Source organism: Carcharhinus amblyrhynchos, chromosome 12, assembly GCF_965287045.1.
Source record: "Carcharhinus amblyrhynchos chromosome 12, sCarAmb.v2.hapA, whole genome shotgun sequence".
Taxonomy (NCBI): domain Eukaryota; kingdom Metazoa; phylum Chordata; class Chondrichthyes; order Carcharhiniformes; family Carcharhinidae; genus Carcharhinus; species Carcharhinus amblyrhynchos.
The window spans coordinates 131,065-157,250 of record NC_137335.1 but is presented as its reverse complement, the minus strand read 5'-3'; the positions used below and the strand labels follow the sequence as shown (position 1 = coordinate 157,250).

The 26,186-nt window shown below is 43.4% G+C and overlaps 1 protein-coding gene across 5 annotated transcripts in view; it reads left to right on the top strand.

The window, feature by feature from the left end:
• The window catches only part of utrn (utrophin), a 517,764-nt gene that overhangs the window by 377,769 nt on the left and 113,809 nt on the right, over positions 1-26,186 (top strand). For all 5 annotated transcript variants that reach the window (XM_080199920.1, XM_080199921.1, XM_080199919.1 and 2 more), the window contains 4 exons: positions 1,616-1,884; positions 20,034-20,180; positions 24,350-24,428; positions 25,523-25,586. In XM_080199920.1, coding sequence (XP_080056046.1) covers positions 1,616-1,884; positions 20,034-20,180; positions 24,350-24,428; positions 25,523-25,586 — 559 coding nt within the window. The remainder of the gene's footprint in view (positions 1-1,615; positions 1,885-20,033; positions 20,181-24,349; positions 24,429-25,522; positions 25,587-26,186) is intronic.

Sequence of the window (26,186 nt, the reverse complement as noted above, 5' to 3'; positions counted from 1 at the left end):
AGCATGACAACCAACTCAAAGAATGCAACTGCTGGTGGGGTCAGAGACTAATTAACCCAGACTGCTCTTAGAATGTATTAATGCCTCAGCTGTAATTAGGCAAAACATTTGGGTAATTATGTTGATCTTTCTCAGTTTTCTCTTTCAATTTTCATAATTAGTAGAGCACTACACAAAGTGACCTTCCATTTTGTTCTTATACCATCCTCCTCTGTCTTTTCACTTGCCTAAACTTACAACATTGCTAACTTTTATCACTTCTGATAAAAGATAATCAACCTGAAACGATTTTCTCTGCAGATGGTTTCTGCATCCGTAGCATTTTGTTTTTGCCTCACAAGGTTCCCTTGATGTTTTCCTTGCTGTTTTTGTGAGCTTTTTAAAAGCAGCAATGGTTTGAACTTGACACATTCCATCATTCTCACATATAGATGGTTTTAAAATGTTAACGGCACAATTTGCTCCTTTTACTGAAACTGAACACAGACATGCCAAATGTAAATGGGTAAACAACATGAGGCCAATTAGTCTCCTGCAACACTATCTCTATGCAAACAACATTGCAAGATTAATTGACAATGAAGGATTATGTATGTGCTTTAGATGAATAGATTGGAAACAGATTTCATAAATTGTCTGGAACTATCTGTCCCTTCAGCCTAATCCAGTCACTGGCCTGGGGAAATCTTTGCAGAGAAAAATCAAGAGGATGGGATATTCTATACTCTGTGGCATGTTTCATGCGGTTGAGGTGGCCTGCCATTAGCTGACGGCAGGATCTTCTGCTCCCGCCGCTGTCAGTGGGGCTCTGTTTTATGCAACCTGACAACAGGGTTTCTGCCAACAGCAGCCCTGAAAGATCCAACTGGTGGGAACAGTTATAAAATTTAACAATTTAATGTAATGGTTCTGTTTGCATCTCCTGAAAGATGAGTTGTGTATGCTACAAATTTGATCTATATTGTGAAAGAAGTTCGGAAAAGATTTTTCAAATTATTTACTTTGAGTCTGATGCCCCTTTGATGGCACAGTTGTTATCATTGCTGCCTCACTGTGCCAGGAACCTCAGTTCAATCCTGGCTTTGGGTCACTGTCTGTGTGGAGTTTGCACGTTCTCTGCGTGTTTCCTCTGGATGCCCCGGTTTCCTCCTGCAGTCCAAAGAGTATGGGTCAGATTGATTGGCCATGCTACATTGTTCTTTAGTGTCAGGGGGACTAGCAGGGTAACTGTCTGGTTAGGGGGATAGGGCCTTGGTTGTATTGCTGTTGGTGCAGACTCGATGGGCCAAAAGGCCTCCTTCTGCCCTCTAAGGATTCTATGATTTATTCACTCTATTCTTTTCCCAATTTTAAATGTTTAGTAATCACAAATTGCTAATATCCATTGAAGTTATTATCCTTTGTATTGATTCTCTCTGGCTTGCAAAATTGAGGAAGACCACCTGCTAGCTAATCACATGGTTTATCATTGATGCGTCTGTGTCAGAATTCAATCCTGTACTACCGTACCCTCATTCCGAAAGAAGGTATATGAAACCTTTGCAGGGAAGAGGTCTAGATAAAGTAAGTTTTAAAGCATCTGTAACATGAATGTTTTGCATCTGTGCAATTCTAGAGCCTACCCCAGAAGAGAGAGCCCAGAGAATTGCTAAAGCTGTGCGCAAGCAGTCAACAGAAGTGAAGGAAAATTGGGAACAGCTGAACACCCATGCAAATAATTGGCAGGAGCAAGTGGAAAAGGCCTTGGGGAAACTTCAAGAACTACAAAAAGCTATGGATAACCTTGAGGCTCATGTGATAACAGCTGAAAGTGTCCGCACTGACTGGCAACCTGTAGGTGATCTGCTTATTGACTCCTTACAAGATCACATTGACAAAACCACAGTAAGTGCAATCAGATTACTCCATTTATGAGCAAATTGAAACAGAATTCTGTCTCTAAACAAGAAACAATATTAACACTGAAATATTGTTGACGTATTTTATAAAGTAAAACTATTGAATTGAGCATTGCATCTAATGATAATACCATACTAATAATAATGTGTTATATAGAATTCCAGCGTGTTGTCAGATGATTCATCTGCTCTTTGCACTGTTGTCAGACTTAATACCATTTGAAGAGAGTTTAAAGTTGTGGTGAGACTTGCGCAATGGTATTGACTTTTCAAAATGTTTTTGTCTCAGTGGGGTTCCCTCAGTAGCTAACTTGTAAAGGATTGATCAGATCAATCCTTGGTCTCAGCTGAATTAACTGATATCAGTCGGGACAATATTAGGAATCTAATAATTGGTGTCAATCCTCATTGGATTAGTGAAAGGGACACTAGACCTGAGAATGTCAATATCTTCAAAAGAGACTAAGGAAATAAAGGGATATGAGGATAGGGTAGGAAAGTTAAATTGAGGTAGAAGATGAACCAAGGAAATGCAGCCTTGAGGACTTATCCAGTCGACTCCTATTCCTTGTGCTGTTTTGGAAAAGAGGTAAAATTATCAGAAAAAGGAACTAATTTATCCAAGCCTATACATACATTATTCAACAACCTCATACAATTCAAAGAAACCTTGTTTAGAAGATTAATAATAATTTACCACTTTTGCAGCTCTAATCCGACCAAAAGGGAATTTGTTTTGTGACATTTTTGAAGCGTCTTCAAAACCATGTAAACAAGCTATCTTTGATCTTAAAACCATTGTCATGTTTATTGAAACGTAGAACTGTATAGCTCAGAAGATAGTCATTCGCCCATTTGGCCTTTGAAAGAGCTGTCCAGTTAGCCCTTCTACATTAATAACTCCAACAGCTTGTACTTATATAGTGCCTTTGATGTAATAAAACATCTGAAGGTGAATCAATGGAGCATTAAGGAATAACAATCTATTCACATAAGGAGATATTGGGTCAGATGACCACATGGTCAAAGAGGAAGGATTTAAGAAGCATCATAAAAGAGGAAACTGAAGTGGAGAGATGTAGAAAGGGAGTTCCAAAGTTTGAGGCCTAAATAACTGAATGCAACCACCAATCATTGCACAATTATAATCAGACACTGACAAAAGGCAAGAATTGGAAAAGTGCAGATATAGTATTGGAAAGGATGATGCAACTGGAGAATACAACAGAGATGGGGGGGTTGGGGATGGGGGCGGGGAGGTGGGTGCGGGGCTGGCAGCTGAGGATAAAATTGGAAACAAGATAAGAATTTTGAAAGTAAGACATTGCTTGACCAGGATCCAATGTGGTTAGCCAACACAGCTGGGAAAGGAGAATGGGACTTGGCGCAAGTTAAAACTCAGGCAGAAGAGTTTTGGATGACGTCATGTTTTTGCAGGGCAGAATGTAGAACACCAATGAGGAATATCTTAGATTAGTCAAGTCTAAATGAGAGTTTCAGCAGCGATGAAGTGACACAGGAGTTAAGTTAGGCAATGTTACAGAGGTGGAAGTAGGGCATTTTCATGATGCGGTTAGAAGCTCGTTGAGTGATCACATATAACCTCAAGTTTCTGAACAGCCTGGTTCAATCTCAATTGCCAGTGAAAGCAATTGAATCAATTGTTGGAGAATGGAAATTGGATTGGGAACCAAAAACAATGGCTTCCGTCTTTCCTCAGTCTGCATTACAGAAAACAGAAATATGCCTTTTCTTATAATATATCTAGATTCTTTCCACCATGTTCTCCAAGTGTTATGAAAATACGTCTACGTGCTCTTTCAGTACAGTATACTACTTGAATCACTGAACCCTTCAATGGAAGTATCACAATTGTAGAAGAAGGTTGAATCTATTTTATTAAATGTAAGTGAAGAACTAAGCCTCAATTAGTAGCAATATCAAGAGTGAAAGGAATTAGATGGAACCACCACCAGGTAAATGAAAGTAGTAATGTTTATATGATACTAACTACATATTCTTGAGGATGGAGAACAAGGGTCAACCTTTCCTTCATTAGGGGGAATTGGGTGGGGTAAAATTTCACAATTAAGTAGATTTACATGGTCTAATGAAAGTATTTTCTCAATCTTAGCTTTCTGCCATGACCTTTTGAATTCTTAAGATTAGAAATACTATATTCTGATTTTGTAGTTTTTAAATAAAGACTTTATTTAACCTATTATTGAGTGATTTTAGGCGCCAATGTCCTCTGTAAATGTTTGAATCCAAGCCAATCAAAAAAAAAATCTAGAGCATTTGACTTGGGAAGGAACTGAGGTTTAAGAGATGGCTATACGTTATACCTGTTAATCCTGATATGAATTATCATCATTAAACAAATTGCTTAGACGAAAAGTTAAGAAAACATTAACTCTCTCAGCATACAAATCAAATCTGTTGTGTATAATCTTATTGCACAACTTGAAAGTTTATTTGAAACGTTTATCATTTGGACTAAAGACATTCTTTGCTACCTGGTCTACTTTTTTTTACTAATTCCTCCCTTTCTTGGCTTACAAATCTTCTACAATTATAATAGCCAGTCTTTCTGCATTTTGATTGGTCAGCAGTTTGATTTGGCAGGTGGAGTTTGGCAAATGTACTTGCTTACTGAGCTCTGGCTCTTAAGTTTCTCTGAAAATGTCCCTCTTATCCCAAATCTGTCTTCTATTAGTTAGCCAATCCTATATTAATGCTAATGTACCACCCACAACACCATGGTCTCTTATGAAATAGCCTTTTGAGTGGTAGCTTATTGAATACTTTTTGGAAGTTTAAGTTTATTACATCTACTGGTTTCCCTTTATCTTTCCTGCTTGTTGTGACCTCAAAGAATTCTAATAAGTTTGTCAGGCATAATTTCTCCTTCATGAAGACATTCTCAATCTGCTTGATTATGTTATGCATTTCCAAATAGTATACTATTACATCTAACAGAGCATCTTATCCAGGCCTATGCCCCTACGCTATCTCTGTAACCCCACGCATTTACCCCACTAATCCCTAACCTATGCATCTTCGGTCCACATGTCTTTGCCAACCATTAAATACCAATCAGTACTAATTCCATTTACCAGCACTTGAACCATTGCCTACTGTGCTCATTCAAAGCTTCTTAAAATGTTGGGAGAATAGCTGCCTCCACCACCCTCAGGCAGTGCGTTCGACATTTCCACCACTATTTGGGTGAAACGGTTTTCATCAGGTGTCCTCTAAACCATTTACTCCTCACCGTAAACCTATGCCAAGGAGGTGTTAGGAGGTCTCCCAATTCTCTTGGGGATCAAGGTGCCTGCACAATGGTGCCCCAAGCTGTCTGCAGTAACCGGCTTCGCTGGTGAGCTTAGGCTCCGTGCCCCCGTTCCCTGGTGAGGATCACACTTTTGTCCAAAAAGTGACAAAATGTCTTAAGATTGTATTTCCAAACTCACCCAAAAAGCAGGTCAGAAACCCTCCTGTTTCTCCCTTGTTTGGCACTAATTGCGCCCCTAGAATGGATGTACAGAGATCATCCTTTATGGTGCTAACAAGGTTAGTGAAGGTATTGAATAGGGCGAATGAGTGTGGAGAATCTTGACTTGCTCATCTCAAAATATCAACTCAATAGAGCTGATATCCCATGCAAAGTCCATGAAACAGCTAGGCACTCTATGGGGGAGATTCTCCTGCACAGCTGTGCTAATTTTTTAGCGCAGTAGGGTGAGAAAATCTTGCGGTCAGGATACACGGTATTTGTGCATTCATTCCACTGTGATTGCACCTTCCAGCGGCGGATTTCCGGCACCATCAGACCCACATTGGAAACTGGCGGGAAGACCAGCTAAGTCATTTTAATATATTTTAAATCTTTAATATAATTAGCAGGCCTGGGAACTAAGTTCTCCAGGCCTGCTAGCCTCTCTCACCCCACCAGAGTATGTCACTCGAGTGGGGTTTACAGTAGGTTCCCACTTTCGGGGAACCAGCGGCCCGACCCCGCTGGAGTGAAGGGGGGTGGCGGCAATCGGGGCCCCTCACTGGGTCAGGCGGTGGGGGTGGGGCTCCTCCCTGGCAGTGCCAGCCTGGGCCCCCTCCAGCCTCCTGAGGAGTCTGTAGATCGGGGTGCTCTGGAATAGAACGGGCGTCGAGGCTGACCCAGGAATCATTGTTGAGGGGTGAGGGAGCAGTGATTGAGCTGGCTAGCAGATGGGAAGCTGACAGTTCAGGGCCACTGTGTATGTGCAGAGGCTTGCTAGTTTCAGCCTTCTGGGTGGGAATAGGCCCCGCCTCCTGGCCTCTGCATTGCACAGAGTGTGGGAGATTCTAGTGTGAACTCCCACTGAGAAAAACAGCGTGAATTACTCCAGTTTTCCTGCAAATGCAACAAAGATTTTGTTTTGGGAGAATTCCGCCCTATTTATAGCTTAATGAGGCCAGCCTGTGGCATCTGGTTAATAACCTTGTGAAAGCTGATGAAAGGCATATTTGTGCGCTTCCTTCCATTATGTTGCTTAAAGTACATTAGGATTGTTCGCTGCTCATTAGAACCCAGCAAACTAGGAGTAGTTTGTGATTTTCAAAATAATGTCAAAACTGGAAAAGTATCTTGTCAACTGAAGCAAAGATATTGCGTCTATAACTTTAACTTTACTAACATTGATTGGAATTGCTATAGCTCTAGCTCGTTAGAGGGGTCAGTTTTTGTTCAAGGTGTGCAGGAAGGTTTTTTGACTCAATATGTAGATAGGCCAACTAGAGGTGAGGCTATATTGGACTTGGTGCTGGGAAATGAGCCAGACCAGGTGCTAGACTTGGAAGTTGGTGTGCACTTTGGTGATAGTGACCACAATTCGGTTACGTTCACCTTAGTGATGGAAAGGGATAGGCATGAACCTCGGGTCAGTAGTTTTAGCTGGGGGAAGGGTAATTATGAGGCCATTAGGAGAGAATTAGGAAGCATTGGTTGGACTAGGAGATTACAGGAACTAGGAACGTCTGAAATGTGGAGTTTTTTCAAGGAGCAGCTACTGCGGGTCTGTGATAGGTATGTCCCTGTCAGGCAAGGAGGAATTGGTAGGGCTAGGGAACCATGGTGCACAAAAAAAGTTGATTTGTTGGTTAGGAAGAAGAAGGAGGCTTATGTTCGGATGAGGCTTGAGGGCTCGGGTAGTGCAGTAGAAAGCTTTAGATTGGCTAGGAGGGAGTTGAAGAGGGAGTTAAGAAGGGCTAGAAGAGGGCATGAGATGACTTTGGCTGATAGGATTAAGGAGAATCCTAAGGCGTTCTATAGGTATGTCAAGAACAGAAGGTTGGTTAGGGCAAGATTAGGGCCAGTTACAGACAGTAGGGGGAAGTTGTGTGTGGAACCGGAAGAGATTGGGGAGGCATTGAACCATTATTTCTCTTCGGTGTTCACGCAGGACGATATGAATGTAGCTGAGGAGGTCACTGGGGTGAAGGGGTGTAAAATAGAAAGTATTGCAGTTGATACAGAGGATGTGTTGGATATTCTAGAAGGGTTGAAAATAGATAAGTCCCCTGGTCCAGACGGGATTTACCCTAGGATTCTATGGGAGGCAAGAGAGGTGATTGCAGAGCCACTGGCTCTGATCTTCAGGTCGTCGTTGGTCTCTGGTATAGTACCGGAAGATTGGAGGACAGCGAATGTTGTCCCATTGTTTAAGAAGGGGAACAGAGACTTCCCTGGGAATTATAGACCAGTGAGTCTTACTTCCGTAGTGGGCAAGGTTTTAGAAAGAATTATTAGGGATAGGATTTATAGTTATTTGGAGAGTAATGAATTGATTAGAGATAGTCAGCATGGTTTTGTAGCGGGAAGGTCGTGCCTTACTAACCTTATTGAGTTCTTTGAGAAGGTGACCAAAGAGGTGGATGGGGGTAAGGCAGTAGACGTGGTATATATGGATTTTAGTAAGGCGTTTGATAAGGTTCACCATGGTATGCTTCTGCAGAAAATGCAGATGTATGGGATTGGTGGTAATTTAGGTACTTGGATCAGGAATTGGTTAGCAGATAGGAGACAGAGGGTGGTGGTTGATGGTAATTATTCATCATGGAGTTCGGTTACAAGTGGTGTGCCTCAGGGATCTGTTTTGGGGCCACTGCTGTTTGTAATCTTTATTAATGATCTGGATGAGGGTATAGTTGGGTGGATTAGTAAGTTTGCTGATGACACCAAAGTCGGAGGTGTGGTAGATTGTGAGGAAGGGTGTCGAAGTTTGCAGGGTGACTTGGACAGGTTGCAGAGCTGGGCCGCGAGGTGGCGGATGGAGTTTAATGCGGAGAAGTGTGAGGTAATCCATTTCGGTAGGAATAACAGATGTGTTGAGTATAGGGCTAACGGGAGGACTTTGAATAGAGTGGAGGAGCAGAGGGATCTAGGTGTATGTGTACATAGATCCCTGAAAGTTGGGAATCAAGTAGATAAGGTTGTTAAGAAGGCGTACGGTGTCTTGGCGTTTATTGGTAGGGGGATTGAATTTAGGAGTCGCAGCGTCATGTTGCAACTGTACACAACTCTGGTGCAGCCGCACTTGGAGTACTGTGTGCAGTTCTGGTCCCCACATTACAGGAAGGATGTGGAGGCTTTGGAGAGGGTGCAGAGGAGGTTTACCAGGATGTTGCCTGGTATGCAGGGGAGGTCCTATGAGGAGAGACTGAGGGATTTGGGGTTGTTTTCACTGGAAAGAAGGCGGCTAAGAGGGGATCTAATAGAAACATATAAGATGATTAGAGGTTTAGATAGGGTGGATGGTGATAGCCTGTTTCCTCGGATGGAGAAAGCTAGCACGAGGGGGCATGGCTTTAAATTAAGGGGGGGTAGTTATAGGACGGATGTCAGGGGCAGGTTCTTTACCCAGAGGGTGGTGAGGGACTGGAATGCCCTGCCTGCTGCAGTTGTAAATGCGCCTAGTTTGGGGGTGTTTAAGAGATTGGTGGATAGGTTTATGGACAAAAAGGGATTGGTTTAGATTAGTGGGTCAATGTTTTTTTTTTAAAAAATACGACTGGTCGGCACAACATTGTGGGCCGAAGGGCCTGTTCCGCGCTGTAATGTTCTATGTTCTATGTTCTATGTTCTATTGGAAGGTGGCATGGCAGAGGCTCAAGAGCCCTATATACATAGTCATAGAACCATAGAAAATTACAGCTCAGAAAGAGGCCTTTTGGCCCTTCTTGTCTGTGCCGAACCATTTTTTGCCTAGTCCCAATGACCTGCACTTGGACTATATCCCTCCACACCCCTCTCATCCATGAACCCGTCCAAGTTTTTCTTAAATGTTAAAAGTGACCCGCATTTACCACTTTATCTGGCAGCTCATTCCGCACTCCCACCACTCTCTGAAAAAGCCCTCCCTAATATTCCCTTTAAACTTTTCTCCTTTCACTCTTAACCCATGCCCTCTGGTTTTTTTCTCCCCTAGCCTCAGTTGAAAAAGCCTGCTTGCATTCACTCTGTCTACACCCATCAAAATCTTATACACATCTATCAAATCTCCCCTCATTCTTCTACGCTCCAGGGAATAAAGTCCTAACCTGTTCAATCTCTCTCTGTAACTCAGCTTCTCAAGTCCCGGCAACATCCTTGTGAACCTTCTCTGCACTCTTTCAACCTTGTTTACATCCTTCCTGTAACTAGGTGACCAAAACTGCACACAATACTCTAAATTCGGCCTCACCAATGCCTTATACAACCTCACCATAACACTCCAACTCTTATACTCGATACTCTGATTTATGAAGGCCACTGTACCAAAAGCACTCTTTACGACCCTATCCACCTGTGACGTTAGTTTTAGGGAATTCTGTACCTGTATTCCCAGATCCCTCTGTTCAACTGCACTCTTCAGAGTCAAAGAACAACCCAGCACGGGAAACAGGCCCTTCGGCCCAACGAGCCCGTGCCGCCGCATCGCCCTACACCTATTCTACCCTGCATGTCTACGAATGGGACCCTACTCAGTCAGATTCAGGGAAGAAATAGTGTCAATTTGGTGGAAACCAATTAGCCTAAGAGCACATCTTTGGGGTGTGGGAGGAAACCGGAGCGCCCGGAGGAAACCCACGCAACCACAGGGAGAATGCGCAAACTCCCACAGACACAGGCCCAAATCCATGTATCTGCACAGCTAGCAGTGCTAGTCACTGAGCTGTTGCGGTGCCTGTCTATCGGTCCAGGATCAAGCACACACACCGACATGAAGTACTAGGCCACTCCTGGACTTCCAAGAGCAGCCCACGCACAACCTGCCGTGTGCATGCCCCTCGCTTGACACGAGGTGGACCTCCACCTGTGGAATAAAGACAAAACATATTAGTTATACAGCCTGCCCTTCCGGTGTCTCCCGAGGTTTACCCTATTTAATAGCCCCTACCATATCCCTCCATTCCCGTTTCACTCATATGCCTATCTAACTGCATCTTAAACGAGTCCAACGTGCCTGCCTCCACCACCCTCCTCGGTAGCGCATTCCAGACCCCCACAACTCTCTGTGTAAAGAACCTTCCTCTTACCTCCAAATTATACCTCCCCCCCTCACCCTTAATTGATGACCTCTTGTGTTCGTACCCAGTCTAGGGAGCAGTCTCTCACTATTAACTCTATCTATTCCCTTCAGTATCTTATATACCTCTATCATGTCCCCTCTCAATCTCCTTCTTTCCAAGGAGAATAGCCCCAGTCTCTTCAGTCTCTCCTCGTAACCCAGTCCCCCCATGCCAGGCAACATCCTGGTAAACCTCCTCTGCACCCTTTCCAGAGACTCCACGTCCTTCCGGTAATAAGGTGACCAGAACTGGACGCAGTACTCCAAATGCGGTCTAACCAACGTTCTGTATAACTGAAGCATTAGACGGCAGCTTTTATACTCTAAGCCCCTTCCTATAAAGGCTAACATCCCATAAGCCTTCCTAACAACGTTCTCCACTTGTGACACAACCTTCATGGATTTGTGGACCTGCACTCCCAGGTCTCTCTGTACATCTATACTCCTAATCGGCCTACCTTTTATCACATAACTCCTCTCTGCATTATTCCTTCCAAAATGCATCACCTCGCATTTGTCAGGATTAAATGCCATCTGCCACCTATCTGCCCACTGCACCAACCTATCTATATCCTGTTGTATCACCTGACAATCCAGTTCTGTACCTGCCAACCCTGCCATCTTGGTGTCATCAGCAAACTTGCTGATCACACCACCTACTCCCTCTTCTAAGTCATTTATGTAGACTACAAAGAGGAGAGGTCCCAGTACCGAGCCCTGTGGCACACCACTGGTCACTGGCCTCCAGCCCGACAAGGTACCCTCCACAACTACCCTCTGTCTCCTATTTCCCAACCAGTTCTCAATCCACCTAACTACCTGGCCTCGTATCCCATGCGCCTTAACCTTTTCTACCAGCCTACCGTGAGGGACTTTGTCAAACGCCTTACTGAAATCCATGTAGATGACATCAACGGCTCTCCCATCGTCAACCGTTTTTGTCACCTCCTCAAAGAATTCCACCAGATTCGTAAGGCAAGACCTCCCTCTAACAAAGCCATGTTGCGTATCCCTAATCAGATCGCAACGCTCCAAATGCTCATACATCCTACCCCTAAGTATTTTTTCCATTAACTTCCCTACCACCGACGTCAAACTCACTGGCCTATAATTCCCAGGGTTATCCCTACTACCTTTTTTGAACAACGGGACCACATTTGCTACCCTCCAGTCTTCTGGGACCTCACCTGTGTCCAAAGAAGAGACAAAGATGTGCGCCAGAGGCCCAGCAATTTCATCTACCATGTTTCATCTACCAATTTCGTCCTACCATTTACCCTGTACGTTCTATTTTGGTTTGTCCTTCCAAAGTGCAATACCTCACAATTGTCTGCGTTAACTTCCATTTGCCATTTTTCAGCCCATTTTTCTAGTTGGTCCAAGTCCCTCTGCAAGCTTTGAAAACCTTACTAACTGTCCGCTCCACCTTCAATCCTTGTATCATCAGCAAATTTGCTGATCCAAGTTACCACATTATCATCTTGATCATTGACATCGATGACAAACAACAATGGACCCAACACCGATCACTGCGGCACTGCACTAGTCACAGGCCTCCACTCAGAGAAGCAATCCTCTACAACCACCCTCTGGCTTCTTCCATTGAGCCAGTGTCTAATCCAGTTTACAACCTCCCCATCTATACCTAGTAGATGAACCTTCCTAACTAACGTCCCATGAGGGACCTTGTCAAAAGCCTTGCTGAAATCCAGGTGGACAACATCCACTGCCTTCCTTTCATCCACTTTCCTGGTGACCTCCTCGAAAAACTCTAATAGATTGGTCAAACGTGACCTACCACACACAAAGCCATGTTGACCCTCCCTATTAAGTCCCTGTCTATCCAAATATTTGTAGATCCTATCTCTTATCACACCTTCCAATAACTTGCCAACCACCGACGTCAAACTTACTGGCCTGTAATTTCCTGATTTCTTTTGGAACTTTTGTGCTCACAATACCCATGTGTATATAATAATAGTACTGGAGCGTATTCTGTGTTCTGAAAGATTTGATTTGATATGGACCAGTGACCATAGTGCCATTAGTTTCAAGATAGCTATGGAGAATGATAGGTCTGGCCCAAAAGTTAAAATTCTAAAGTGGGCAAGACCAATTTTGATGGTATCAGGCAGGAACTTCCAAAAGTTAATTGCGGGAGTCTGTGGGAAGGCAAAGGGACGTCTGGTAAATGGGAGGCTTTCAAAAATCTGTCAACCAGTGTTCAGGGTAAGCACATTCCTCTTAGAGGAAAGATAAAACTGGCAGAAGGAGGGAACCCTGGATGACTCGGGATATTGAGGCAGTGGTCAAGAAGAAGAAGGAGACACATGATGTGCATAGGCAGCTGGGATCAAGTGAATCCCTTGAAGAGTATATGGGGTGTAGGAGTAGAATTAAGAGCGAAATCAGGAGGGCAAAAAGGGACCCAAGATTGTTTTGGCAGATAAGGGAGAATCCAAAGAGTTTCTACAAATATATAAAGGGCAAAAGAGTAACAAGAGAGAGAGTAGGGCCTCTTAAGGATCAACAAGACCATCTATGTATGGATCCACAAGAGATGGGTGAGATCCTAAATGAATATTTCTCATCAGTGTTTACTGTTGAGAAAAGCTTGGATGTTATGGAACTTGGGGAAATAAGTAGTGATGTTCTGAGGAGTGTACATATTACAGAGAAAGAGATACTGGAAATCTTAAAGCGCGTCAAGGTAGATAAATCCCCAGGACTCGATGAAGTGTATCCCAGGACATTGTGGGAGACTAGGGAGGAAATTGTGGGTCCTCTAGCAGAGATATTTGAATCATAGATAGCCACAGGTGAGGTGCCTGAAGATTGGAGGGTGGCAAATGTTGTGCCTTCGTTTAAAAACGGCCGAGGAGAAAAGCCTGGGAACTACAAACTGGTGAGCCTCACGTTCGTGGTGGGTAAGTTGTTAGAAGGTATTTTGAGAGACAGGATTTACAGGCAATTAGAGATGCAAGGACTGATTAGGAATAGTCAGCATGGCTTTGTGAATAGCACAAGTTTATTGAGTTTTTTGAAGGGATAACCAAGATAGATGAGGGCAGTGCAGTTGATGTTGTCTACATGGACTTTAGCATGGCCTTTGACAAGGTACCGCATGGTAGGTACCTTGTTGCACAAGATTAACTCCCACAGGATCCAGGGTAAGGTATCTAAATGGATACAAAATTGGCTTCTTGACAGAAGCCAGAGGATGATTGTAGAGGGTTGTTTTTTCAGACTGAAGGCCTGTGACCAGCGGTGTGCCTCAGAGATCAGTGCTGGGTCCACTGTTATTTGTTATTTATATTAGTGATTGGGATGAGAATATAGGCGCATGGTTAGTAAGTTTGCAGATGACACCAAGATTAGTGGCATAGCGGATAGTGAAGAAAGATATCTCCAATTGCAACGGGATCTTGAGCAATTGGGCCAGTGGGCTGATGATTGGCAGATGGAGTTTAATTTAGATAAATGCGAGGTGATGCATTTTGCTAGATTGATCCAGGGCAGGACTTACTCAGTTAATGATACGGCACTGGGGAGAGTTACAGAACAAAGAGGTCCAGGGGTACGTGTTCATAGTTCCTTGAAAGTGGAGTCACAGGTGGACAGAGTGATGAAGAAGGCATCCAGCATGTTTGGCTTCATAGGTCAGAGCATTGAATACAGGAGTAGGGACGTCTTGTTGAAGTTGTACAAGACATTGGTAAGGCCTCACTTGGAGTACTGTGTACAGTTCTGGTCATCCTATTACAGAAATGATATTATTAAACTAGAAAGAGTGCAGAAAAGATTTACAAGGGTACTACTGGGACTTGATGAGTTATAAGTAGAGGCTGGATGGATTGGGACTTTTTTCTCTGAAACCTAGAAGGCTGAGGGGTGGCCTTATAGAGGTCTATAAAATAATGAGGGGCACAGATCAGCTTGATAGTCAACATCTTTTCCTAAAGGTAGGGGGGGGTCTAAAATAAGAGAGCATGGGTTTAAGATGAAATCAGAGAGATACAGAAGTGTCCAGAGAGACAATTTTTTCACGCAGAGGGTGGTGAGTGTCTGGAACAAACTGCCAGAGGTAGTAGTAGAGACGGGTACAATTTTGTCCTCTAAAAAGTGTTTGGACAGTTACATGGGTATGATGGGTATAGAGGGATACGGGCCAAATGTAGGCAATTGGGATTAGCTTAGGGGTTTATAAAAAAGGGTGGCACAAATAAGTTGGGCCGAAGGGCCTGTTTCCATGCTGTGAACTTCTGTGACTCTATGATTTGATTTATTATTGTCACATGGATTAACATACAGTGAACAGTATTGTTTCTTGTGTGCTATACAGGCAAAACATATTATTCATAGAAGAGGAAATGAAAGAGTGCAGAATGTAGTGTTACAGTCATAGCTGGGGTGTAGAGAAAGATCAACTTAATGCAAGGCAAATGCATTCAAAAATCTGACAGCAGCAGGGAAGAAGCTGTTTTTGAGTCAGTTGGTACGTGACCTCAGACTTTTGTATCCTCTTCCTGAAGGAAGAAGGTGGAAGAGAGAATGTCCGGGGTGCATGGGATCCTTAAAATGTGCTGGCTGCTTTGCTAAGGCATCAGGAAGTGTAGACAGGATCAGTGGATGAGAGGCTGGTTTGCTGGATGGATTGGGCTACATTCACGACCTTTTGTAGTTCCTTACGGTCTTGGGCAGAGCAAAAGCCATACCAAGCTGTGATACAACCAGAAAGAATGCTTTCTGTGGTGCATCTGTAAAAGTTGGTGTGAGTCATAGCTGACATGCCAAGTTTCCTTACTTTTCTGAGAAACTAGGGGCATTGGTGAGCTTACTTAACTATAGTGTCGGCATGGGGGGACCAGGACAGGTTGTTGGTGATCTGGACACCTAAAAGCTAGAAGCTCTCGACCCTTTCTACTTCGTCCACATTGATGTTGACAGGGGCATGTTCTCCTTTGTGCTATCTGAAGTCGATGACAATCTCCTCCGTTTTGTTGGCATTGAGGGAGAGATTATTGTTGCTGCACCAGTTCACCAGATTCTCTATCTCGTTCCTGTACTCTGCCTCATCATTGTTTGAGATTCGACCCACTACGGTGATGTTGTCAGCAAACTTGAACATCGAATTGCAGGGGAATTTGGCCACACAGTCAGAGGTGTGTAAGGAGTTTTGTAGATCTGACTTACACAAACTTGGTGAGTATCTTGGAGCAGTCAATTCTGCAAAACTCTGCTTAATGACCTGAATTAAGCTGTTTAAAATGGAGATAGCAGCATGTTTTATACTTGTATAACACAGCTGATCTATATAGATCATTCCACCTAGCTGTAAGCAGATGTCTGTTGTCATTGTTGGTGAGAAAGTTTCTGAAACTTAAGGCAACAGCTGTAAGAAAATCTTAACTGGAGATCAACTAAGAAAATGACTGTCAATGACCTCATCTCCTCCAGAAATCTTCCCTCCACAGTGTCCAACCTCAGTCTCCCAGGGCCATACAGCCTGCTTCTTCCACTTCCTTCCCAAAATCCACAAACAGGTCGCCCTGGTAGGCCCATCCTGTTAGCCTGTTTCTGCCCCACTGAAGTCATTTCCTCCTATTCTGACTCTGTCCTCTCTCCTTTTATCCAGTCCTTTTCCACCTACATCCATGATTCCTCCAAAGCCCCATGCCATACCAACAACTTCCAGTTCCTTGGCCCAAACTGCTTCCTCCTCTCCATGGATGTCAAATCCCTCTACACCTCCATTCCCCACCAGGATGGCCTCAAAACTCTTTTCTTCTTCCTTGAACAGAGAAATCTGAACAAGTCCCCATCCACCACCACTCTCCTCTGTCTGGCTGAACTTGCTCTCTAACTTAACAATTTCTCCTTTAACTCATCTCACTTCTTCCAAATAAAAGGTGTGGCTATAGGCACCTGCCTGGGTCCTAGTTATGCCTATCTCTTTATGGGTTATGTGGAGAATTCCCTATTCCACTCCTACTTTGGCCTCCTGGAACAACTCCTTTATAGGTACATTGATGACTATTTCAGAACTGCTTCAAGCTCTCATCTAGACCTGGAAAAATTTATCAATTTGGCCTTCAACTTCCACCCCTCGATCACCTTCACATGGTCCATCTCTAGCACTTCCCTTCCTTGACCTCTGTCTCCATTTCTGGTGATAAACTGTCCACCAGTATCCTTTACAAGCCCACCGACTCCACAGTTGCCCTAAGCTCTTTACGCCCACATCTTGTAAGGATTTCATTCCGTTCTCTCAGTTCCTACGCCTCCGTCGCATCTGTTCTGATGATGCCACTTTCTAAAATAACGCTGCCAATATGTCTTCCTCCTTTTTCAATCATGGTTTTCCACCCACTGTGATTGACTGACAGGATTTTGAAGCACGTCCAACCCATCCCCCAAGCCAACCCTCCCTCCCAGAACTAGGATACGGATCCCCTTGTCCTCATTTTTCACTCCACCGACCTCTGCATTCAAAGGATCATACTCCACCATTTCTGCCCACTCCAGTATGATGCCACCACTCGCCCTGTCAGCATTCTGCAGGGATCATTCTCTCCGGGATACTCTGGTCCCCTCCTCCATCACACCTCGGCACCTTCTCATGCAATCGTAGAAGGTGCGACACCTGCTCAAACCCAGGTCCTAAACATCCCTTTCAGGTTAAGCAGCGCTTCACATGCACCTTCTTCAGTTTGGTCTATTGCATTCACTGCTCCCACTGTGGTTTACAGTACAATCAGAGAAGCCAAATGTAGACTGAGTGACCACTTTGCTGAACACCTCTGGGCCATCTGCAAGCAGGACCCAGACCTTCCTGTTACTTACCACTTCCAACACCACCCTGTCCACATGTTCGCTTTTTGCAATGTTCTTGAGAACTCCAATGCAAACTGGAGGAACCTTGACTGGGAGCTTTACAGCCTTCTGGACTCAACATTGAGTTCAGCAACTTCAGAGTATAAACTCTCTCTTCCACCTTCACCCCATTTCCATTCATTTTATTTCATTCTGTTTCATAGAACATAGAACACTACAGCACAAACAGGCCCTTCGGCCCACGAGTTGCGCCGATCACATCAACTCCTATCTATAACCCCAATCCCATAAAACCCCATATACTCATCCAGAAGTCTTTTAAAAGACCCCAGCGAGTTCGCCTCCACCACCACTGACGGCAGCCGATTCCATTCACTCACCACCCTCTGAGTGAAAAACTTACCCCTAACATCACTTCTGTACTTTCCTCCCCGCACCTTAAACCTGTGTCCTCTCGTAGCGACCATTTCAACCCGGGGAAATAGCCTCTGAGAATCCACCCTATCTATTCCTCTCAACATTTTATAAACCTCTATCAGGTCGCCTCTCAACCTACGTCTCTCCAGGGAAAGGAGACCCAGTTCCCTCAACCTAACTTCATAAGGCATGCCTCCCAGTCCAGGCAACATCCTTGTAAATCTCCTCTGTACCCTTTCAATAGCTTCTACGTCTTTCCTATAGTGAGGCGACCAGAACTGCGCACAGTACTCCAAATGAGGCCTGACAAGGGTCTTATAAAGTTGCAGCATTACCTCCCGACTCCTAAACTCAGTCCCTCAATTTATGAAGGCCAGTACACCATACGCCTTCTTGACCACCTCTTCCACCTGCGAGGCCGATTTAAGAGTCCTGTGGACCCGGACCCCAAGATCCTTCTGCTCCTCAACACTACCAAGACTCCTGCCCTTGATAGTGTACTCTTTCATCCCGTTGGTTCTGCCAAAATGGACGACTACGCATTTATCCGCGTTGAAGTCCATCTGCCACTTCTCCGCCCAGTCCTTCATCCTATTTATGTCCTGCTGCAACTTTTGCCATCCTTCCAGACCATCCACAACACCACTGACCTTCGTGTCATCAGCGAACTTACTTACCCATCCTTCCACTTCCTCATCCAGGTCATTTATGAAAATGACAAACAGCAAGGGTCCTAGGACAGATCCCTGGGGCACTCCACTTTGCAGCTCGTGTCCACTTTTATCATCCTTTTTCTTGCTTGCATTTTTTCACTTCTCCATTCCAGTTCTCCTTCTTGCCCCTCTGCCCCCTCCTTTTCAGGCTAACTGACTTCACCATCAGTACCTCTGTTCTGCAATTCGCACATCCTGATCTTTTAATGAACACTTTTAGCACCTCCCTCAGCCGTGTTTAGCCTCATTTACATTCCCTCTGTCCTTTTATAGCCCCTCCCCCACCTTCATAGTATTATTCTTGTGATTCTTTTTTGCCCTTAGTTCTGACGAAGGGCCATCCAGATTCGAAGTGTTGGCTCTATTCTCTCTCCCAGATGCTGTCAGACCTGCTGAGACTTTTCAGCATTTTCTGTTTCAAATTCCAGCATCTGCATATTTTGCTTTTATTATAGGAAAATGGAATCTGGTGTCTAATTTGGTGGAACCAGAGTAAGTAGCCACTTTTGAATCTTTGGCCCACTGTTCAATGGAGGTTAGTATATGTCAAGGTTGTGGTCCAGGGTATGGTAGTAACACTCAAGGTGAATTATGCTGCACACTAACCCTGCTGTTCTGGGCTTCTGGTGCATTGTGGCCAGCTATTGAGGGCTCAAACCCACACTTGCTGACAAACAACTGTTAGTCTTGGTGGTAGAAGTAAGCTTTGTTGAAGTTTCTCAGCAATGATACATCAGCTTATTTAAGAACCAAATTAACTCAAGTTAACCAAGCCATAAGAGCTAAGCCGAAGTAATTTACAGATTGCCAAATCATTGTGAATTGACTACCGAGCTGGTGCACTGATGCAACACGAATGGATGAAATTGTCACTGATGAGGAATGTAATACTTCCCCATGATCTCCAGTTAATGCTGCAAACCCACGCTGTATCAGGTAATGTGGTCTTATGACTATACATCAGGAAGTTTACCAATAATCTGAGAAGCAGTGGGATTTAACTGGTTAAACTGCAGCATTATAGCTGCACACTCTTGGAATTCCTGGCCAATTCAGAAACTAATCCTAAATGTCTGCTTTTGGCTTAGTGGAATGTGCACCTAGGAAAGAGTATGGACTCTCAGGAAAACAGCCTCCTGCAGTTGAAAATTGATTTCTAGGGGCTTTAATTGCAGATCGTTCATGGTGATGGGTTCCAGTATGTCTCAGGCTACCATTGTATGAAAAGGTTTTGTTGAGGAGTGAATTTTCTTAAACAAATCTGAAAGAAGTTAAGAGTTAGAATTAGGAGCAGGCGTAGGTCAAATTGTACAGCCCAAAGTCCTGTTGAGATTACTTCTGCTATTTTATTTCCTAATACCAGTATTTATTTAATTCACTGATTTATTCTGGCTACAGTTGTAATGAGTTAGTGTGATTAAACAAATTGAAAGTAACTTGGGTTTGGCGCGTACTCAATAAGACACCAGTTTTATAAAGCTCTGAATTACTCAATGTTTTTCAGACTTTTATATTCTGTATTTCATACTACAAAGTTGTTAATTTTGAGAAATTTCAAGTTTTTTTTGTATGTTCTTGGTTAGGCTTTTAAAGAGGAAATTGCCCCAGTGAAGCAAGAAGTCAAATTGGTAAATGACCTGGCTAGTCAATTGTCTCCACTTGATGTCACTTTATCTCCAAAGACTTCCCACCAGCTTGATGACCTAAGTATGCGGTGGAAACTTTTACAGGTAAGCGTGAAAAATATTTTCAGAGCCAATCAACCTGTTCCTGAATCACTTACTGCTCCACCGCTATTAGGAAATAATTTATTCCCGAACTCGTGGCAAGTTAAAGAAACGTGCCTTTTTCAAACAAGTAGTTTATATTTTATAATGCATTCTTAAGTTGTTCAATCTTTGCAATACACCTTTTTCAAAAAATATTGTATGCTGGCCTGTGGTCAGAGCTAGTTACATGGTGACCGAACAAAAAAAAAATTACAAAAAAAGAATTTGGCTCACCAAGCCAGCGCCGACCACATTGTCGCTAATATGTCTGCCGTAACACCTCACTTAGCAGTGAATTCCAGGTCTACACCACTTTCTGTATAAAAAAACTTCCCCTGCAAATCTCTACTTCCCCCCACCTTACCTTGAACTTGTGCCCCCTTGTAATTGTCATTTCTGCCCTGGGAAAAAGCTTCCAACTGTTCACCTTATCTATGCCCCTCAATTTTATAAACTTCTATCAGGTTGCCTCCGTCTTTCCAGGGAGAACAGTCCCGGTTTATTCAACCTCTCCTCATAGCCAATACCCTACATAGTAGGCAGCATCCTGGTAAATCTTTTCTCTCCTTCCTCCTAAGCCTCCACATCCTTCTGTTCGTGTGGCGACCAGAATTGAACACAGTACTCCAAATGTGGCCTAACCAATGTTTTATATAACTATCATAATTTGCCAACTTTTATACTTGATGCCCTGGCTGACGAAGGCAAGCATGCCACCTGTGCTGCCACTCTGGACCTGCACTCCCAGATCTCCGCGTGTCTATGTTCCTGATGGTTCCGCCATTCATTTTATAACTTCCACCTGAATTGGATCTACCAAAATGCGCCACCTCGCATTTGTCCAGATTAAGTTCCATCTGTTATTTCTCTGCCCAATTTTCCAGCTTATCTATATCCAGCTGTATTCTCTGACAATCTTCATCATTATCTGCAACTCTGCCAATATTAGTATCATCTGCAAACTTGCTAATCAGACCAGCTATGTTTACTTCCAAGTCATTTATAAAAATTACAAACAGAGGTCCCAGCACTGACCCCTGTGGAACACCACTAGTTACAGACCTCCATTCACAAAATCTCGCTTCCATTGCTACCTTCTGTCTCTTATGGCCAAGCCAGTTCTGAATCCATCTAGTTAGTTCACCCTTGATCCTGTGTGATTTAACCTTTATGCTAACCAGCCATGTGGGACCTTGTCAAATGCTTTACTGAAGTCCGTGTGGACAACATCCACAGCCCGTCCCACGTCAATCATTGTCACCTCCTCAAAAAGCTCAATCAAATTAGTGAGATGTGACCTTCCTCATACAAAACCATGCTGTCAGTTGCTAATAAGACTACTCAGTTTCAAATGGGTACAGATCCTATCCCTAAGAATCTTCACTATCACAGACATCAAGCTCACTGGCCTACAATTACCTGGGTTATCCTTACTACCCTTCTTAAATAACATTGGATATCCTCCAGTTCTCTGGGACCTCACCTCTGGCCAATGAGGAAACAAAGATTTCGGTTACAGGCCCAGCAATTTCTTCTCATCTGGGATAGATGCCATCTGGCCCCCGGTATTTGTCTACCTTAATGCTTTTTAATAGACCTAACACTCCCTCGTAATGATGACTTGCTCTAGAGGAATTACATACTTCTCTGAGACATTATCAACCAACATGCCCCCTCCTTTGTGAGTACCGATGCAAAGAACTCATTAAGGATCTCATCCACTTGCTTTGGTTCTGTGCATAATTTCCCTCCTTTTCCTCGAGGGGACTAACTCTCTCAAGCTACCTTCTTGTTTCTTATCTGTGAAGTGAGTGCCCAAACCATGCTGCTGAGGTGGATGTGAACTGGAACAATTTGAATGTCTTTAAGTTGAAGCTGCAAGTAGTAAGAACTTTGATAGACACTTCTTTTGGCACCTATCTTTAAGGATTTGGAGAGGTACCATTGTGATAATTAACATCTAGTGTTTAATTCCTTGAAAAATGCAGCAATTAGCAGGAATTAGTTCGCTGCACAGCCCACAAACAAATCTATCCCAGATTGTGTCATGCAGCACATCTCCCAATATTCTGTAAATCTTTTAAGCACAGTCATGAATTGCGCAATTGACTCCCCCTTTCCTTGGTTTCTTTTATAGATTCTGAAGTGTTCTGCAATTGCCAAAGTGTATGGTGAAAATGTGCTTGCGCAATATTTACCATCTGTTCATATCTTTTAGTGCCCAGCTTCTCCAGTTGCACTAGAATTCTGAGGAGATTAAATGTTTTGCCCCATAATGCTTGGGAAAGTGGGCACCTTAATATCTCAGCTATTTTGTTGCTACACAAAATAACCAAAACACTCAGAAAACCCCTGACGTTTTTCTTACTAATGGCGATTTCCCCTGTGCACACATCACAATTTGTTTGCAGCAGCTACCTTGATTTTTCTTTTACCCAAGGCAACAATCCAAACTTCAGCTCTTACTTAACACACACAGTTCTAAGTGCTCTGCAGCACATTATCATTTCTCATGTTCCGCCAGTCTGTGAGATCCGGAGAACTTGCAAAAGTCTTTTTTTTAAACTTTTCTGTTCCTGACATTTCTCGCAAATTTGTTCATTCTGGGTGGCTAGCAGCACCATGCATATTGGAGAATGGTCTAGGGAGCACCACGGTAGGGTTTAAAACAAAACTTTATGTTCTTTTACATAGCTTCTTCTTCTCTGCCTGCTTCCCGGGCTAGGGACTTGTTACATCACTTCTGGCAAATACACAAGTACAACAAAGCTTTACTAAGCTAATAAGAATTAATACAAATACATAACAGCCTGCAATACTCATATCTGATAACCTATTTTGAAAAAAATCCAAATTGCTAATTCACATCTAGCTGTGCAGGGTTCTCCTTCAAAAAAGGGGTGCTTTTCCTTACTACATTCCCGATGAAGGTGTCCTTAGAGGTGGTGACACAAATGACACAAAGTCATTGTGTCATAATGCAAAATGACGCTGATGACACAAAGGTTGGACATGTTGTGGATAGTGTGGAGGGATGTCAGAAGTTGCAGCTAGACATTGATAGGATGAAAGACTGGGTGGAGAAGTGGCAAATGGAGTTCAACCCAGATAAGTGTGAAGTGGTTCATTTTGGCAGGTTAAATAGGATGGCAGAATATAACACTAATGGTAGGACTCTTGGCAGTGTGGAAGATCAGAAGGATCTTGGGGTCCGAGTTCAAAGGACGCTGAAAGCAGCTGCGCGGGTTGAAGCTGTGGTTAAGAAGGCGTATGGTGTACTGGCCTTCATCAATCGAGGAATTGAGTTTAGAGTTTAGAAGTCGAGAGATAATGATGCAGCTATATAGGACCCTGGTCAGACCCCACTTGGAGTACTGTGCTCAGTTCTGGTCACCTCATTAAAGGAAGGATGTGGAAGCCATAGAAAGGGTGCAGAGGAGATTTACAAGAATGTTGCCTGGATTGGGGAGCGTGCCTTATGAGGATAGATTGAGTGAGCTTGGCCTTTTCTCCGCGGGGAGACGAAGGATGAGAGGTGACCTGATAGAGGTGTATAAGATGTTGAGAGATATTGATCGAGTGGATAGTCAGGGGCTTTTTCCCAGGGCTGAAATGGTTGCCACAAGAGGACACAGGTTTAAGGTGCTGGGGAGTAGGTACAGAAGAGATGTCAGGGGTAAATTTTTCACTCAGAGAGTGGTGGGTGTGTGGAATGGGCTGCCAGCAACTGTGGTTGAGGCAGATTTGATAGGGTCTTTTAAGAGACTTTTAGATAAGTACACGGAACTTAGTAAGATAGAGAGTTATAGATAAGCCTCGTAATCTCTAAGGTAGGGACATATTTGTCAAAACTTTGTGGGCTGAAGGGCCTGTGTTGTGCTGTAGTTTTTCTATGTTTCTATAAAGTTCCTGCTAGCAGCCAAAGTCTAAACTGAACTCCACATACACAACTTCATGTTCTACTTTCCTTCAAATCAGCTGTTATCCTCCCTTGCCACAACCCTCCCCCATTTTAGTATTATATCAACATGAATAGAACCCTATTCATTGAGATCAAAATGAGATTTTTTCCTTTGCAACTGCAGTTTTAGAGAGAATGCATAGAAGTTAAAATCATTTTATCATTGCAGGTTGCTGTTGAGGATCGAATCAAGCAATTACAAGAAGCATATCGGGATTTTGGTCCTTCATCACAACACTTCCTCTCCAGTAAGTTGGATTTGTAGAAACTTAGCACCTTCATTTTGTTGCATTTTAAATATACTGGTGTTGGAATATTTTACGATTGTATGCATTGTTATTTGTGTTACTGATTGTCAGTAAATCAATAGATGTAATGGCCGAGTGATATTATTGCTAGATTAATCCAGAAACTCAGCTAATATTCGGGGGACCTGGGTTTGAATCCTGTCATGGCAGATGGTGGAACTGGAATTAAGAATCCACTGATGCCGTGAAACCATCGTCGATTGTCAGAAAAAACCCATCTAGTTCGCATATGCCTTTTGGGAAGAAAATCGGCCACCCTTATCTGGTCTGGCCGACATGTGACTTCAGAGCCACAGCGACGTGGTTGACTCTCAACTCGGGATGGGCAATAAATGCTGGCCAGCCAGTGTCGCTCGTTTGATTTGATTTATTATTGTCACATGTATTAACATGCATGAAAATTATTGTTTCTTGAGCGCTATGCAGACAAAACATACCGTTCATAGAGAAGGAAACAAGAGAGTGCAGAATGTAGTGTTACAGTCATGACTAGGATGTAGAGAAAGATCAACTTAAAGCAAGGTAAGTCCATTCAAAAGTCTGATGACAGCAGGGAAGAAACTGTTCTTGAGTCGTTGGTACATGGTCCCAGACTTGTATCTTTTTCCTGAAGGAAGAAGTGGAAGAGAGAATGTCCGGGGTGCTTAATTATGCTGGCTGCTTTGCCAAGGCATCGGGAAGTGTAGACAGAATCAATGGATAGGAGGCTGGTTTGCATGATGGATTGGGCTACATTCACGACGTTTTGTAGTTTCTTATGGTCTTGGGCAGAGCAGGAACCATACGAAGCTGTGATACAACCAGAAAGAATGCTTTCTATGGTGCATCTGTAAAAGGTCGTGAGAGTCATAGCTGACATGCCAAATTTCCTTAGTCTTCTGAGAAAGTAGAAGCGTTGTCTTACGAATGAATAAAAAAACTATGATGTCAGCAAAACAACGCAGATTAATGTTTTTTGAAAAGAAGTGTTGCGTATCCTGGTTGTTAATTGTAACCAATGCATCTCTTTGGCCTAATGCTGTACTTCTCTGCAGCCTCCGTTCAGTTGCCTTGGCAGAGAGCTGTATCACACAACAATAAAGTGCCGTATTACATCAAGTAAGTTTTATTATCTATATTCACATGGTGCAAAGGCAATACCTTTATGTCCTTCTGAAATTAAATTTAAAATACTAGAAAATTCAAACAGTTGATCTCAAGAGGTCCAAGTTGACTGATGGAGGATGGGATCCTCCTAAATCATTGACTTGTGGCACATCCAGGAAGGGGCATTTACTGGGGACTCCTGGGCTTTTGGATGAGGGTCAGAAACCAGTGGCAATCTGAGAGCCTGGTAACTGGAGAGGAACCACAGGCAAAAAGTACAATTTAATATTAAAAATGCAACTTGAGTGTCTTCTGTTCTGGCTTGTAGTTCTACTCTCCTCATTGGTAGCTTTTTGAAAACTGTTGTTTTGTGAAACAGAAAAGCCTTCAATATAGTGAGTATTTCATAGACCTTCCTCAAAATAAAGAAACGCGTCAAAGGCTACATTATATCTGGGCTTTGGTATTAACAAGGCGTGGGAAACCTGATAACGAGTGAAATCCTGGAAAAACCCAGCAGCAAACCTCTGCCCGACAGTTAACCAGATTGACTGGCCAGTGGAAAAGAGCTGGTAGGGTGGAGGTGGGACATACCAGATGTCTTTAATAGAA